Source organism: Trichomonas vaginalis, chromosome I, assembly GCF_026262505.1.
Source record: "Trichomonas vaginalis G3 chromosome I, whole genome shotgun sequence".
Classification (NCBI taxonomy): domain Eukaryota; phylum Parabasalia; order Trichomonadida; family Trichomonadidae; genus Trichomonas; species Trichomonas vaginalis.
The window spans coordinates 7,509,619-7,524,298 of record NC_067203.1 but is presented as its reverse complement, the minus strand read 5'-3'; the positions used below and the strand labels follow the sequence as shown (position 1 = coordinate 7,524,298).

Genomic DNA, 14,680 nt, shown 5'->3' with positions numbered 1-14,680 from the left:
AAAATATTACTAAATTAATACAATTTTCCCCACTCAAATAAACCCAATAATATCGCCTTGATAATAATAGTCAAGATCTTGCGAATCATTTGCATTCGCAATGAATGAAAACTATCATATACCTTAATCAGGTTAAATCTTTTGAAAATTCATAATTTAAATTGATTTCATCCAAATAGGTTAATATATATTAGAAGTCATCCAAATACGAAATTTATATGAAGGGTAAGCTTTCTTGTACTTTAATTCTTCTATGAATGCAATTATTTCTTAAATTGCATATAATGATAAGCAAAAAGGCAATCATTTGGGTCTGACTATTCAATTAGTATGATATTTATATGAGAAAATCTCTTTTTAATGTAAATAAAGTATATTTTTGTATTTTTCCTCGTATTAACAGAATCTGAGCAACAGAAGCACAATATATTCTTTTCTGACCAATGAATAATACAAAGAGTTCTCTTAAATAGTGCTTAGAGGGACTCTATTTACTGAGCAATGAACTTATTTTGTTTGGTTGAAATTTTTATAATTATATTTGTATCATCATTCTATCGCCCACTGTTCTTTCCAATGATGAAAATCCGATAGTTTTAAATCCAAAAGCCGAATGTGTATATATTCCAGATATTACAAATGTTATAATGTCAAGCAAAAAAGATTTCTATTTTGAAATCATTAAAAATATATTAACTTTGTTTTGCGCTCGATCACTTATTAGTAAAAAGTTAGAGTATTAATTGGACTGAAGCAAAGATAATTATAATCAACTAATATTTTTTTTGTATATTTACTAATTGGAAAGTAAAAGTCGATTTAATGTAACATATTCATTTGAATATACAGGTACCCCACAAATATTTCATGCATTCCCTGGTATATTCAAAATTCAATTATGGGGAGCAAGCGGGATAATGCATTTGGAGCCTGACAATAATGCTTGTTCTAATGCTAAAGGACGAGGTGCATACGTTTCAGGTCTAATTAAAATTAACCAAGGTTTTGATTTTTATATCTATGTTGGAGAAAAGGGAAAACTAAACGGAACCACTTTCAATGGTAATTCACAACAAAATGAAATTGCCGGAGGTGGTGCTACTGATATTAGACTCATAAAAAAAGTAAATTGGTATGATTTTGATTCGTTGAAGAGTCGAATCATGGTTGCTGCAGGTGCAGGTTCTGGCGAACGAATTTGTGGTGGCGATGGAGGAAAGTTAGAAGGATTATCAAATGAACTGATACAATATTTTCAATTAAATAGAACAACTGGCGGAACACAGACATCTGGTGGCATTTATGGGTGTGATCTATATCATCATAAATGCGCATCATCAGGAAGATTTGGAATTGGAGGATCTGGAAATACAGAAGCTGATAATGGCTCAAGTGGGGGTGGAGGGTATTATGGTGGTGGAGGAGCATCTATGGCAGGAAGTGCTAGTGGTGGATCAAGTTTTATTAGTGGTTATCAAGGATGCAACGCAATTTCCGAAAATTCTACAGAAAATCATATATATCACAGCGGGACGCCTTTCCACTACTCAGGTAAGTATTTTGTTGATGCAACAATGATTGATGGCCAACATGAGATGCCAACAACCGACTTGAAGTCAATTGAAGTTGGGCACGAAGGTAATGGTTATGCCATAATCACTTGTATTGTCTCCAATGCTATTTGTTCATGCCAAATTAACATTTATCTCATGAAATACTTTTTAATTTCAAATTATTTCATTATTTTATCATAAAATCATAAACATAAACACTACTATACAATACAATTCTTTACATGAATACACAAATCAAATTTTAATACATGATCTTCATACCATTCTTAATACAAAGCTTTTCTCTCAATTAAGTAGGACGACAATTCCATTATACGATATAACTGAAACTTTTAATGTTGTAAGAAAGGGTAAGCAGAAAATATACAGCAATGGTTTATTAATTTTTCAAGACTGCGATGATTTCAGTAGCTAGAACTGTAAATATTTTTTCTGTGCTGCTGCTTATTGTGTATGCAACTTCATCAAGTATAGAATAAGAATTCTATGGACGAAAGTTATCTCATTTTGAGTCAACAAAAAATATAAAAAAATAAATGGGAGTTGCTGGTTTTTTTAAATGGTTAATTTCAAGATACCCTTCAATTTGTAGGGGGGCTTCTTCTGGCATATCCCCATCATTTGATTGCTTTTTTGTTGACTTTAATTGCATAATTCACAACGCAATTCGAACAATTCAGGGTTCGAAGGACCTTATTGAAGATGAACTCATCACAGAAGTTCTCAGATTCTTAGATATATTAGTCCATGTTGTCCAACCAACGAAATTACTTTACATTTCGGTTGATGGACCAGCACCACTTGCCAAATGCATTGAACAACGCTCAAGAAGATTCTCAGGCCAAGGAAAGAAAGAAGTTGCAGAAGGATTTACTAAAAATTCGATAACAATTGGAACAAAATTTATGAATGACCTTCACCTCAAAATTTTGGACTATTTGAAGGAAAGAGTCAATAGAGATCCAATATGGGCAATGCCTCATATCATTTACGATTCATATCATACACCAGGAGAAGGAGAACATAAATTAATCAATTTTATTCGATACCAAAGGGCTCAAGGGACATGGAACGAAGACTATTCATGCTGCATATACTCCCCTGATGCTGACATCTTCTTTATTGCACTTAATACTCATATGAAAAAAATTGCCATTCTTAAAGACTCTTCTGGTGATCTTAAGTTAGCAGATAAGAAATATAACTCTGCATCAGTACGTTTTTGGGCTGGAGACTTCATTTACGTTTATTTAAGTATATTACGACAATTATTAGCTGCAGAATTCTTTAATTCTAACGAAGATATGGTCAACAACATTACAGATGATTTCTGCGCAATATCATCTCTACTAGGTAACGATTTTATACCATCTTTTCCATTTTTTAATATTGATAATTTTAATAATGCTTTAGAAGTATATTTCACACAATATTTACCAAAAAGCAAGTATATTGTTGAGAATGGGGAATTCAATTACAGCAATCTCTCTGATTTTCTCAGAGATGTCGCTTATAATGTTGGAGATGCAGAAAAATCAGTTTCGAAACAGCAAAATTTATTATCTTATGCAGAAAAGAATGTCCAAGCCAAATTTGCTTTGCCAGAAGGACCTGGTTTCGATGAAAAAATCAAAGAAATAGTTTATCATGTCATGGATTCGTTCGTTTGGGTTCTAAACTTGTATACAAAGGGAATATTAAGCTGGGAGTGGTATTATCCTTACTCTTCTGCCCCTCCGTTGTTAATTATTTCAAAATATCTCCAAGGATACAAGCCAAACTTCACCCAAGGTGCTCCGCCAAAGTCTTTAGAAGTATTAGTATCACTTTTACCAGCAAATTCCGCAAATTTGCTTCCATCTTGTTTACAATTCCTTGCAGAGCCAGGATCTCCGGTTTACGATATCATGTCAGGCAGTGCTAGGTCATTTACTCGTGAATATTTCGCAGAAGTCAAGAAAATCATTCAGGAAAAAGAAAATGAAATGACAGATGAAGAAAAAATCCGAAATACTATTTGCGATCCATTCCTTATCCTTCCAAATAAGGAACCACAGCTCATTGATGTCAAAAAGAAATATATTTTGCCATCAACAACTCAAGTGAATTCCTACTTCCCCTCTCTCACAAATTTACCCTTGAAAATTACCCTTGTAAAGAAAGGCTTCATCAACTCTACAGAACAAACAAAGATTTCCTGCGAGCTGAATAAGCCAGAGCCCACAGACCTCAAGAAATACAAAGAATTAAAAGGAAAAGTCATTTTAGTTGACTTTCCATATTTTAATCCTGCAATTGTCACAGATGTCTTCCTTTCGAGACAAGGAGAGAAGTTTGACGACAGCGACTTCATAAATCCATCTCATTCCCACAGATTATGTGTCAAGTGTCGAAAATTAACTTTTCCAAATTACAAACTCACGAATTACAGCTGGTCTGACAAGGAATACAAATACCCCTTTATACAGACAGCACCGTTCTCATTCTTCCCATCGATTTCCGATGACATTCGAGAAGAAATTCAAAGTTCAATTAAAAAAGACTCCAAAGTTTTCATATTAAGTGGAGAAGGTAAAGGAAAACTAGGCGTTGTAAAGGCAATTGAAGACAAAAACATCACTGTTCAGCTGATTAATCGCTCATATAGCAGTAATCTGAAGAACATATTACTTGGCGACTCTGGGGTATGGATACCTATCGACAAAGTTGCCGAAAACGTTCATTTGTCGACGCCTTCTCTTTTAATTATTTTAGATTCGATTACTTCTAACAGATACGGACGAAATATCGGTCTGAAGTTCATCAAGAATGGAAAGAAAGGTGCTGAAGGCTACGTATCGAAGAAAAAAGGCGTAATTGTTTTAACTCCAGATGTACAAGAAACTGTTGAGAAATACATATCATTTGTAGGCGCTGATTTCATGAATGTCGTAAAAGCGTCAGATAAAAATGATATTGCCGAGAATGTGAAGTTATATTTTGATAAATTCGGAGATGAGGCTGATAATGAAGTCAAAAAGATTGCAGAATGGGTTTCCGAGAATAGCCAAGCATTCCATGCCCAAATAAAGCCACTCTACCTCCCAACTTCCCCATTAATCGCTTACAAGAAGTTGGAAGAGGAAATGGAAAAATTTGGAAAAAGTGACACTTTTGGACAAACCGTTCAAACTCATCCAAATAATATAGTTTTGGAAGGTAAATTGCTACCATTTAATATTACAGGCAAAGTTAACATGGGTGACCATGTTGCAGTTCTTGATGGCTACAGTTTGATTCCATTTGGAACATCCGGAATTGTTATTGGAGTTATCAATGGAGGAAACATGGTTCAGATTGTTGCAGACCAGGAACAACAATTTGGATCAACCATGGTCAATACTTTCAAGAAAAAGAGAATGTTTTACGCATATACTAGTTCTCTTTGTTATTTCTAATTTATATAAATTGTTTTTGTAATAAAAGTTTTGTTTGCTTTTTGTTTTCAATTTCCTCTTGTTGACTTTTAGATTCTAATACTACCTTATTTAGTTCCAGATATTTGATTCTCCACGTGCAAAATCTTTATTAGTTTTAAATGCATAGTAAAGACATCATTTTTATGAATTCTCGATTTTGAGGGAATTCACAATTCAATGGATTGTTGATATGCTTCTATCTCATCATGAAAAATGTTGGTGATGAAATGTCCTATAGCAATATGTCTCCATATTAACTTGTTCATATAATTAGCATACTTATAATGCATAAAAACAAAGATTTCTTGGTCGGAAAAAGCAAATTATATAAGCTATTTTGTTTTATTTTTTCTGTATCAATTATACATATTGGAAACAATATTAAGGGATAAGAATTGATGAGTGAACATTTAATAAGCCAAGAATACAATTATTATCATTAGAAAACCTATTAAAACATAATTTTATAAAATTAGAATTTCAAATCGAGATTAGAAAATGAATAAAATAGCTTTATTGATGTTTGAATATGGCAGTCCCAACGGGAACCGCGGTAATTTACCGAGGTTTCCGCACACCGGTTCCTTTTTTTAGGAATTTTTTAGATTAAAAAATATGCTTTGTAAATCATTTTTTGTAAATCGGCAAAAATTTGGAAATATTCTGACGACAATAAATCTGGGAATAGTATTTTAAATACGAGAACAACCTATTTAAAAGTGTTTCGCTCGATTTTGTATAATTTCAAATTTTCGCATATAGCTTTCCGTGAATTACCGTGATTTTACCGCCACATCAATAGTTTACGACACTTTTTCCGTAAATTGAGTAGTTTACTGCACTTTTTCCGTAAAATTGAGTTACGGGAATCCGTAAGATTACCGTACCTCACTTCTAGTTGAAAATAGCATTAGTATATAATAAATAGATATATTATTCATATTTTTGATTTTGAATTACGGAAAAAGTGAGTTCAGAACTTCCAATTATTATTTGATTAATTATGTTAAAAATACTATAAGGAATTAAAATACATAATGTTGAAATTTGAATTACGGAAAAAGTGAGGGTGAAAGTGAAGTGAAAAAGTAAGATATTTTTTGTTGAAATAATCATAGTTGTACAATTTTGAAACTATATGTAAAGCTATAAATTGAATAAATTCAAAAACAAAAATTGTTTATTCTTATTAATAAATTTATATTAATCAATATTTGAACAACCCGTAATTAAAATTGAATTCCTCTTAAAATTTAATCCATACGTTAATTTTTAATTTGCTCGGCGAATGCCGAGCTTCCCTACTTCTCTTGTCATTCCTTCAAAAACTCTAATCTCATCGCACTTACAAACATCATGATTTGATGTATTGTCGAGAAATCTTAGACTTGTTTGTCATTTGATTATAGCATTTGAAAGTCATCTCGAAAATCGATTAACAAGACAATTTCCCAAACATCTACATACAAGTAGATGATGGTAAACCCATTAGAGTTGTTTTGCTATGATTTCTCCAATCTTATGATGAGAAAAATCATATCAAAACAGCTCTAATCGAACATTCTACACAGTTTAGCATCCAACTAGTTCCAAGTAATGCGATTACAACATCAACGGCCAAAGCCTTTCAGAGTCCTTTAATCATTTCTTCTCATCTCAATGTGAAGTGGCCCCAAACGAACTACAAGCTGACGTTACAACGCATTACAACCCGGTTAATACGAGCATATACATTAGAGCTGCTTTGTTATGATCTCCCTCATCAATTGATGAGAGATCTCATTATGAAGCAGCTCCAATCGAACTAAAAACCTACATACAAATGAGTGAAAACAAACTCATTAGAGTTGTGTTGCTTTGATTTCTCTCATCAGAAGATGAGAGATACCAGAACAAAACAACTCTAATCAAACTTTCTACACAACTCAGCACAGTATCAATGCAAAGTAATGCGTCTGTATCGTTAACAAGCAAAGTTGTTTCGAGTCCTTCCATTTTGGAAGAATTCGGAACAACTTTGCGAATTGATAGTGTAAACCCATATACATGAAAGCGTGCATGCATAAAGACAAGTATTGTCAGCAATGACTACCTGCCCAGCTATGAGTGATCAGAGAATTACCATCTCAGGCTTTTTGAGAACGTTTCAGCCAGGACCCTCGTATGTTGACTGTGAGAAAGGCATCCTTTAACTGAAATAGATGCTTTTCCAACAATCAAATTCGAAGATCTTCGACGTTGTTGTAAAAAGAGAAGGAGAAGGAAAGAAGAGGAAGGAGAGGAAGAAGGAAAGGAAAAGAAGAAGAAGAAAAAAGAAAAAAAAGAAGGACATATTAAATATAATGCGCACTTAATAGTGCCGAGGCGGCGGAGCCGCCGAGGCGCGATTTTTTTGACCCTATATTACCGCACGGCAATGTTTTTCTCGATTTTGTACAGCCCTATGTTTGAAATAATAAAATAACAACTAAAATATTTAATATAATAATATACAATTAAAAAAAATTAAATAATTATTTGGAAACAATATCATGGCCAAACTCAAGAATGTAAGGTAACTTGTTATGTTCTTTGTTTTGCAATGCATTCCTTGTTAACTGTAGCAAGACATTTCGTGCGTTACCTCTTCTAAGTTCTGCAAATGATTGAATCATTGAATTTACTTTTTGGTTTCCTGAACCAATTGTGTTCTTATTTGTCATTCTTTTTGTGTGTTCGCGAGATAATTCGCTGTTAAGTCTTTCGCATTCTAGAACTGAGCTGTGTAGTGTCTTGTATTGCTCAACCATTTCAGCATTTTCTATTCTAACAATTGTATCTTTAACACTCTGAATCAATCCAGCAATTTCAGCTCTGTGAACATTTTTAGTGTCATCGAGATCTCCGCTTTGTTGGACACTTGCCATGAGTTCTTCGATATCATCAGGGAAATGAGCTGTACAGCTGAACTCCTTTAGAGAACAGAAATCACAGAACTCAGAGCAAATTCTTGCTGCTGTTGTCACACGATCGCATTCAACTCTCGCGATGTTTCCATTGATGGAAAGAACTAATGGTTCTAACTCACTGACACTAGCAAAGCAAAGTCGGAAATCTCCACTCGGCTCGTTCTTGGAAAGGAAGTTCTTAGAAACAAACTGGCCAAAGATATCCCCTTTCGCTGTAAATTCCGCGTATCCGGATGGTTTCGCGTTTTTGACTTCGCCAAAACCATAAAATTTTTGGAATTCGAAGTTGAATGGCAAAACAACTCCGGAAACGAATGCTTCGACACACATGAGGCCTGTTACATCTGTAGGAAGCCAGAGGAGTATTTTATGGACAGGCTGAGCCGGGTTATTTATGTCGAAAACAATGTAATTCGAGCCAGAAGTTGTTGGACATTCAACTAAAGTTGCTTGGATTGGTGTTGGAGGTTCTGTCTTGATTTTGAGCTCAATGCACTGCTCATCGAGGTTTTTACCTAATACATAGGATCCTTTCATGCCAGGAGGTGGTCCATTCGGTACTTTTGTTGTATCTGGAGTTGTAATTTGACCTTGGAGTTCATTTCTTCGCATTAGAAGCCCAGCTTTCTCCTGGATGTACTTTGGCTGGGCTTGACGAAGGTCGAAGGCTTGTTTGGCTTCTTGGCCAAGTCCTTCGGCTCCTTTTGGCATAAATACTCTGATTGAACCGTTGGAACCGCAAACAACAAGGAAATTACGACCATCTCCCTTGAAATCAACAAGTCCTAGTGCTGCCAATCTGAAATCCATCGTTTCCTGCTTAGTAACTTGGCCATTTGAGATATCTAGGAAAGAAAGATCACCTTCTGAGCATGCAAGTATGACATCTTTAGTCTTACGACCAGAAAAATCTATGAGGTCCATGCCAACAATCTCGTTTTGCGTTGCATAGTTCCAGATTTTCTGCATTTTATCGTATAGCGCAACAGAGCCGTTTTCAAAAGCGGCAACAAACTTCTCTGGTTCTATAGTTTTCATTATGATGCATTTATGATGAATTCGTATCTCTCTTTTTGATTCTCCCCCAGAAAATTGAACAATTTTGAGATCGTTAGATGCAGCTAGTAAAGATTTAACACCACCAATTTCAGCGATACACATAGCAGATACTATATCTCCTGTGACTGTCCAAAATGTTTCTTCTCCATTATAATCATATCCGTAAATTTCGGTATTTCCGCCCGCATAAATAATATTTGAATCGATAGAAACTGAGTATACGCCATCTGTTAATAAATTAGAAAAAACTTGAGAGTTTTGATCGACATTAAAAACTTGAAGAGAATTATCTGTTCCAATTACTAAACAATCTTGATCTTTAATTCGTACTGATGCCATACATGTGATTTTTTGTCCAGCATTAACGAAAGATTTAGCTTGTTCTGGTGATAAAGTTGAATCAAAAACACTAATTCGTCTTGTCGTAGTTGCACTTGCATAACATTGCCCATTTTTAGTAAAATTACCTATTGCTAAAAGTCTGGGCAAAGCATTTTCATGAGTTTCATATTGTGCTACTGGAAACATTCAAAAAAATGGATAATAGACATCGAAATTAACAGTAATGAAACATATTTAGTAACAATTATTTGTTTATACTTATTTTTTATAGATTCAAGATTTTTTTATTCAGGAAATTTAATTTACACTTTTAATATAAAATTCACATAACATTATTACATTATTCGCTTAATCTATATTAATCTCTGTTCATTTTTAAAAAATATTCGAAAAATTAAATATGATTTTTTATAATGCAATATCAAAGCAAGTTCGTATTTACTAGTTTAATACAACAATGATATAGTATGTGATACTCTATAATTCGTTAGCCAATAGCTTATTTATTTTCTGAATCTGGTTTATCACTTAAAAACTTTGAAAAAACGTACTGCATTCCAGCCATGGCTGATGACCAGAGTGCACCACTAACTGCGCCACGATATACAGCACTTGCGCCATGTGGAATTTCAACAATTCCACCAGAGATTGTAGATGCAATGATTGAATCATAAATTTTACGTTCACCTCTATGTAATGCAATGGAGTCATTAATAATTTCTGCTAAAGCTAATGAAGTAGCGATGTTTAAACTGTAAGTTGTAGCTGTAACAATGTTATTACGCCATTGAATAGGCTTTTTATCAACAAGATCATTGATAATTAAGCATCCTGAGTAAACTAATGAAAATTCTAACGCTGTATTTTGAAAAGTGTGATAACTTTTCTTGAGAACCTTAGTTGCCATATCCATTTTGCTTGGATTTGGTCCCAATCCAAGTTCAGCATAAATTGGGGTTTCATCTGCTGTAGAAATCATCTCCAAAAAATTGAGCGAACAAAATCCAAGAAGATCTGACACATGTAAAGTTTTCAACCCCAACCTATTGTAAACATTCAAATTGTCAAATATTTTTTTGATTTATTCAAAATTAATAATTATAGAGTAGCACATACAAATACAGTAAACTTTCATTGAATTGCAGTTTTATTTGATAAAATAAACAATTTTATTTAGAATTGATAGGAATAAATTTATAAAGTAGATAGTTTTTGCAATAATTCGGATAGGTTCTCAACAGATAATGTAGGCTTGTTCTCTGGTTTGATTTCATCCTTTTGTTTTGTAACTCCTGTGTAAACCAAAACAGATTTCCAGCCAAGTTTATTGGCAAAGGCAATGTCTGTTTCAGTGTTATCACCAACAACTATATATTTCTCTGTTTCATGATTTGGAATCAAATTAATAAATGAAGAAGTGTTTGGCTTTCCAATTATTGTTGGAGATACGTATGAGGCTGTTTATGAAGGAGTAGCCAATGTAAGAGCACCAGGAACGAAGTTATCTCCTTTAGATGGGAAAACTTGATCATATCCAACGCAAAAGAACTTAACTTTCTTTTCCAAAACATAGCGAGCAACAATTGATGCATGTACGAAGTTAAAAGAGAGGTCTTCGGCAACAACAACAGCTTCAACTTTATCATTAAGTTTATAAGCTTCGGCATGAGCTGATCCAAGTGAATTTCCTTTATCAACAGCAATTCCCGATTCAGCGACTTCATTGCATAAATCATCTGTGCCAAGTAATAAAATATGTTTGATATTTTCTTGTTTCATTGCATTAACAATAATCTTTGAGCCAGTAATTACGTTAGAATCTTGAATTTCAATACCTGCAGATTTGAGCTGATTTATTGTTTGCTTTGTGGTAATTCTTGTGGAATTTGAAAGCAAATATACTTGTTTTTTCTCTGAATTTAAGTGATCCATAAACTGTTTTGCTTCTGGGATGAATTCATCTCCCTTGAAGATGATTCCTTGGATGTCGATAATGAACCCAGACATAAAACAACGATATAAATCAAAAAAATTCACAAAGTCAATTTCCTCAGCCACTAGTTGTCTGAGTTCATATCAAGATGTATATACATGATGACATTGGATTTGCCAGATTAAGGACGCATGATGAAACTATGCTTTTCATTGATATCGAAAAAAATTCTCGAAAATGATAAGAATTGTTGCTAATTTTATTCATGATGTAAAAAGTATTAAATCTAAAGGTGAATAACATTGCTTTCCTCATAATGAATAAACATTCACGAGTAAAAAAAAAACATTACAAATTTTAATGAGTCAGGAAATTGTACTGGACTACGAATATATTGGCTCACATATCAAAAATTATATTAGAGAGGATAAACTCTTCAGCACATTTGAAGTGGAAGATATCGGATCAATTATGAAATTCGCGAATCTAACACCTGATGACTTCAATTCTTTTCTTACGCAATCTCATTCCGTTATCTCAGCACGTAAATTGTATACCGGCACTCGAAATGCAAATATTTCAATAAACAACATACGAGATGCCATTTCAACACTTAAATCAGTTCAAAAGTACATGAAGATGCGAATCCTCGAAGGAATTATTGGCGTTTTAGAACAATTACAAAAGGATCAATCCAGTACAACAAATAAAATCGAAAAACTTCAAGCAGATTTAAATCAGATCCAAAAAGAAAAAGAAAACATTGAGAAAGAGATGCAAACTCTTCACTCTCAACCCAAAGCGAAAGAAGGAAACGATTTACCAAAAGAATTTCTTTCGAAAATTTCCGAACTTAAAAATTCCAAAAATTTCTATCAAATCTACAAATTCTTTGAAGAAATTTCAGAAAAAGGAAATCAAAAAATGATGCAAAAAGCATGTGACGAAGAACTTTGGAAAAAACAAAATGATTTTGATGGTAAAAATGTACTTCATTATGCATCTTCACAAGGAAATCTGAGACTTGTTAAATCTCTCATTGAATGTGGCTGTGACAAAGAAATCAACAGCAAACGTGGTGGTGGTACAGCTCTATCCTGGGCATCAGAAAAAGGTAAACTTGAAGTTGTTAAATACCTTGTTTCAGTTGGAGCTAACAAAGAAGCAAAGGATCATAATGGATATACTCCACTCATTCAGGCATCAATACTTGGTCATCTTGAAGTTGTTCAATATCTTATTTCAGCTGGAGCTGATAAAGAAGCCAAGGATAATAATGGATATACTCCACTCATTCTGGCATCAATGAATGGTAGACTTGAAGTTGTTAAATATCTTATTTCAGCTGGAGCTAATAAAGAAGCAAAGAAATATGATGGACATACTCCACTCATTGAGGCATGTTGGAATGGTAAACTTGAAGTTGTTCAATATCTTATCTCAGTTGGAGCTAATAAAGACGCAAAGGATAATCATGGATATACAACACTTTATTATTCGAAAGGAGCAATAAGAGAATATTTATTATCAATTGCAGGAAAATAATTTCTTGATTTATTTGGTTAATATCTCTCAACCATTGTTGCAAAAGGTAAAGTTTTTTTTGTTTTTTTTTTGTTGTTGTTGTTGGAAAACCCATAATTGCCAAGTCTGCAGCATATTATAAAATATTATATCTATATTATAATGAAAGACTTGTTTTGTATAATAGTGTTGATGTTTAGGATTTTATGATAAAATAATGAAATAGTTTGAAATTAAAAAGTATTTCATGAGATAAATGTTCATTTGACATGAACAAATAACATTAGATGAAATATATGTGATGATGGCATAACCATTGCCGTCGTGTCCAAGCTCGGTTGACGTCATGTCTGTTGTTGGCATCTCGTGTTGACCATCAATCATAATGCCATCGGTGAAGTACTTACCTGAGTAATGGAAAGGATTTCCGCTGTGATATATATGACTTTCTGTAGAATTTTCGAAAATTGCATCACATTCATTATATCCGCTCACAAAACTTGATCCTCCACTTGCACTTCCAGCATACGCAATACCACCACCACCATAATACCCTCCACCGCCACTTGGTCCATTATCATGAGCATTATTTCCAGATCCTCCAACACCAAACCTCCCAGATGATCCGCAGGCTTGGTAATTGTTATGGCATCCACCAAAACCTCCTGATATTTGTGTTCCTCCAGTGGAATGGCTTGATGGAATAAAATCTTCTCTTGGATACATTTGATCAGTTGAAAAGCCATCCATCATTCCACCATCTCCACCACATAGTCGTTCTCCGGACCCTGCACCTGCTGCAACCATGATTCTACTCTTCAATGATATAAAATCATACCAATTTGTTGTGCTAATAAGTCTGATATCAGTTGCTCCGCCTCCTGAAGTTTTGCTTTCTTGCGAATTGCTGTTAAATCCACCTGCATCATATTGACCTTTTTCTCCAACAAAAACAAATAAGTCAATAACTTCAGAAATTCGAATCGTTCCCGAAACATATGCACCTCTTCCTCTTACTTTAGAGCATCCATTGGTTATTGGGTCATATACTAGAGCGCCACTCGCTCCCCATAATTGAACTTTAAATTTTCCTGGAAATGCATGAAATACTTGTGGTGCTCCAGTATAATTGTATGTATAAGTTACGTTATATTGCTTTTTCTGGTTCAATTATGCATTCCATATCGAATTTAAAATATAAAATCCAAAAAAATAGTTCCATTTTGCACCCAATTCCATAAAACTAATCAAAAAGACGGATCACTAGATTTTAAATGACGCAATCTATTTTCAGGACAAAAAATTTAATGAAACTTTAACTAAAAGTAATTTTATTATCACACCAATCAACTACTATTAGTATGGTAAATCTGTCATCTAATATCATTTGATTCATATTCCATGGATCACTCATTGAGTACCAAACATGAATAAAGATGATTCATTTTTAATAAAAATTTACAATAATTCTATATATAATTGTGTTTTAAGACTTTTATGATCCGAAATCATATCTTTTCAACTTTGAGAGGCATCTCAATTTGATCGAAATTGAGAGCGCACACAAATTGCTTGAAGAATTGATCATTTAGTATTTATATAACTTAAACTATTGATCAGTTAGTATCCATATGCACAGAATTGAATAGTGAATCATTGAGGTTGCTGTAATCTTTTCAGTAATTTTACTATAGTAAAATATGATATCTATATTATAATGAAAGACTTGTTTTGTATAATAGTGTTGATGTTTAGGATTTTATGATAAAATAATGAAATAGTTTGAAATTAAAAAGTATTTCATGAGATAAATGTTCATTTGACATGAACAAATAACATTAG

The 14,680-nt window shown here is 33.4% G+C and overlaps 7 protein-coding genes across 7 annotated transcripts, besides 3 other annotated features; 3 read left to right on the top strand and 4 right to left on the bottom strand.

The window, feature by feature from the left end:
- Nucleotides 1-318: 318 nt before the first annotated feature.
- TVAGG3_0946640 (glycine-rich protein family) lies at nucleotides 319-2,040 on the top strand (the record flags this gene model as incomplete). Its single annotated transcript, XM_001308508.1, has 1 exon — nucleotides 918-1,754. One exon carries the CDS (start codon nucleotides 918-920, stop codon nucleotides 1,752-1,754), a length of 837 nt encoding a protein of 278 aa, XP_001308509.1.
- Nucleotides 2,041-2,091: 51 nt separating this feature from the next.
- Nucleotides 2,092-5,447, top strand: TVAGG3_0946630 (5'-3' exoribonuclease protein; the record flags this gene model as incomplete). Its single annotated transcript, XM_001308509.1, has 1 exon — nucleotides 2,111-5,011. The coding sequence occupies one exon, from the start codon at nucleotides 2,111-2,113 to the stop codon at nucleotides 5,009-5,011; it is 2,901 nt and encodes a 966-aa protein (XP_001308510.1).
- A 113-nt stretch (nucleotides 5,448-5,560) lies between these two features.
- Nucleotides 5,561-7,476: a mobile genetic element.
- Nucleotides 6,282-6,355: a mobile genetic element.
- Nucleotides 6,686-6,945: a mobile genetic element.
- Nucleotides 7,477-7,481: 5 nt separating the features above from the next.
- Nucleotides 7,482-9,567, bottom strand: TVAGG3_0946590 (Bardet-biedl syndrome protein 2 family; the record flags this gene model as incomplete). Its single annotated transcript, XM_001308510.1, has 1 exon — nucleotides 7,546-9,567. One exon carries the CDS (start codon nucleotides 9,565-9,567, stop codon nucleotides 7,546-7,548), a length of 2,022 nt encoding a protein of 673 aa, XP_001308511.1.
- An 86-nt stretch (nucleotides 9,568-9,653) lies between these two features.
- Nucleotides 9,654-10,490, bottom strand: TVAGG3_0946580 (uncharacterized protein; the record flags this gene model as incomplete). Its single annotated transcript, XM_001308511.1, has 1 exon — nucleotides 9,881-10,360. The coding sequence occupies one exon, from the start codon at nucleotides 10,358-10,360 to the stop codon at nucleotides 9,881-9,883; it is 480 nt and encodes a 159-aa protein (XP_001308512.1).
- A 72-nt stretch (nucleotides 10,491-10,562) lies between these two features.
- TVAGG3_0946570 (phosphoglycolate phosphatase protein) lies at nucleotides 10,563-11,411 on the bottom strand (the record flags this gene model as incomplete). Its single annotated transcript, XM_001308512.1, has 1 exon — nucleotides 10,843-11,388. One exon carries the CDS (start codon nucleotides 11,386-11,388, stop codon nucleotides 10,843-10,845), a length of 546 nt encoding a protein of 181 aa, XP_001308513.1.
- A 4-nt stretch (nucleotides 11,412-11,415) lies between these two features.
- Nucleotides 11,416-12,859, top strand: TVAGG3_0946560 (spectrin binding; the record flags this gene model as incomplete). The annotated part of the gene is made up of 1 exon (XM_001308513.2): nucleotides 11,675-12,859. One exon carries the CDS (start codon nucleotides 11,675-11,677, stop codon nucleotides 12,857-12,859), a length of 1,185 nt encoding a protein of 394 aa, XP_001308514.1.
- A 153-nt stretch (nucleotides 12,860-13,012) lies between these two features.
- On the bottom strand, nucleotides 13,013-14,260 carry TVAGG3_0946550 (glycine-rich protein family; the record flags this gene model as incomplete). The annotated part of the gene is made up of 1 exon (XM_001308514.1): nucleotides 13,043-13,645. The coding sequence occupies one exon, from the start codon at nucleotides 13,643-13,645 to the stop codon at nucleotides 13,043-13,045; it is 603 nt and encodes a 200-aa protein (XP_001308515.1).
- Nucleotides 14,261-14,680: the final 420 nt, after the last annotated feature.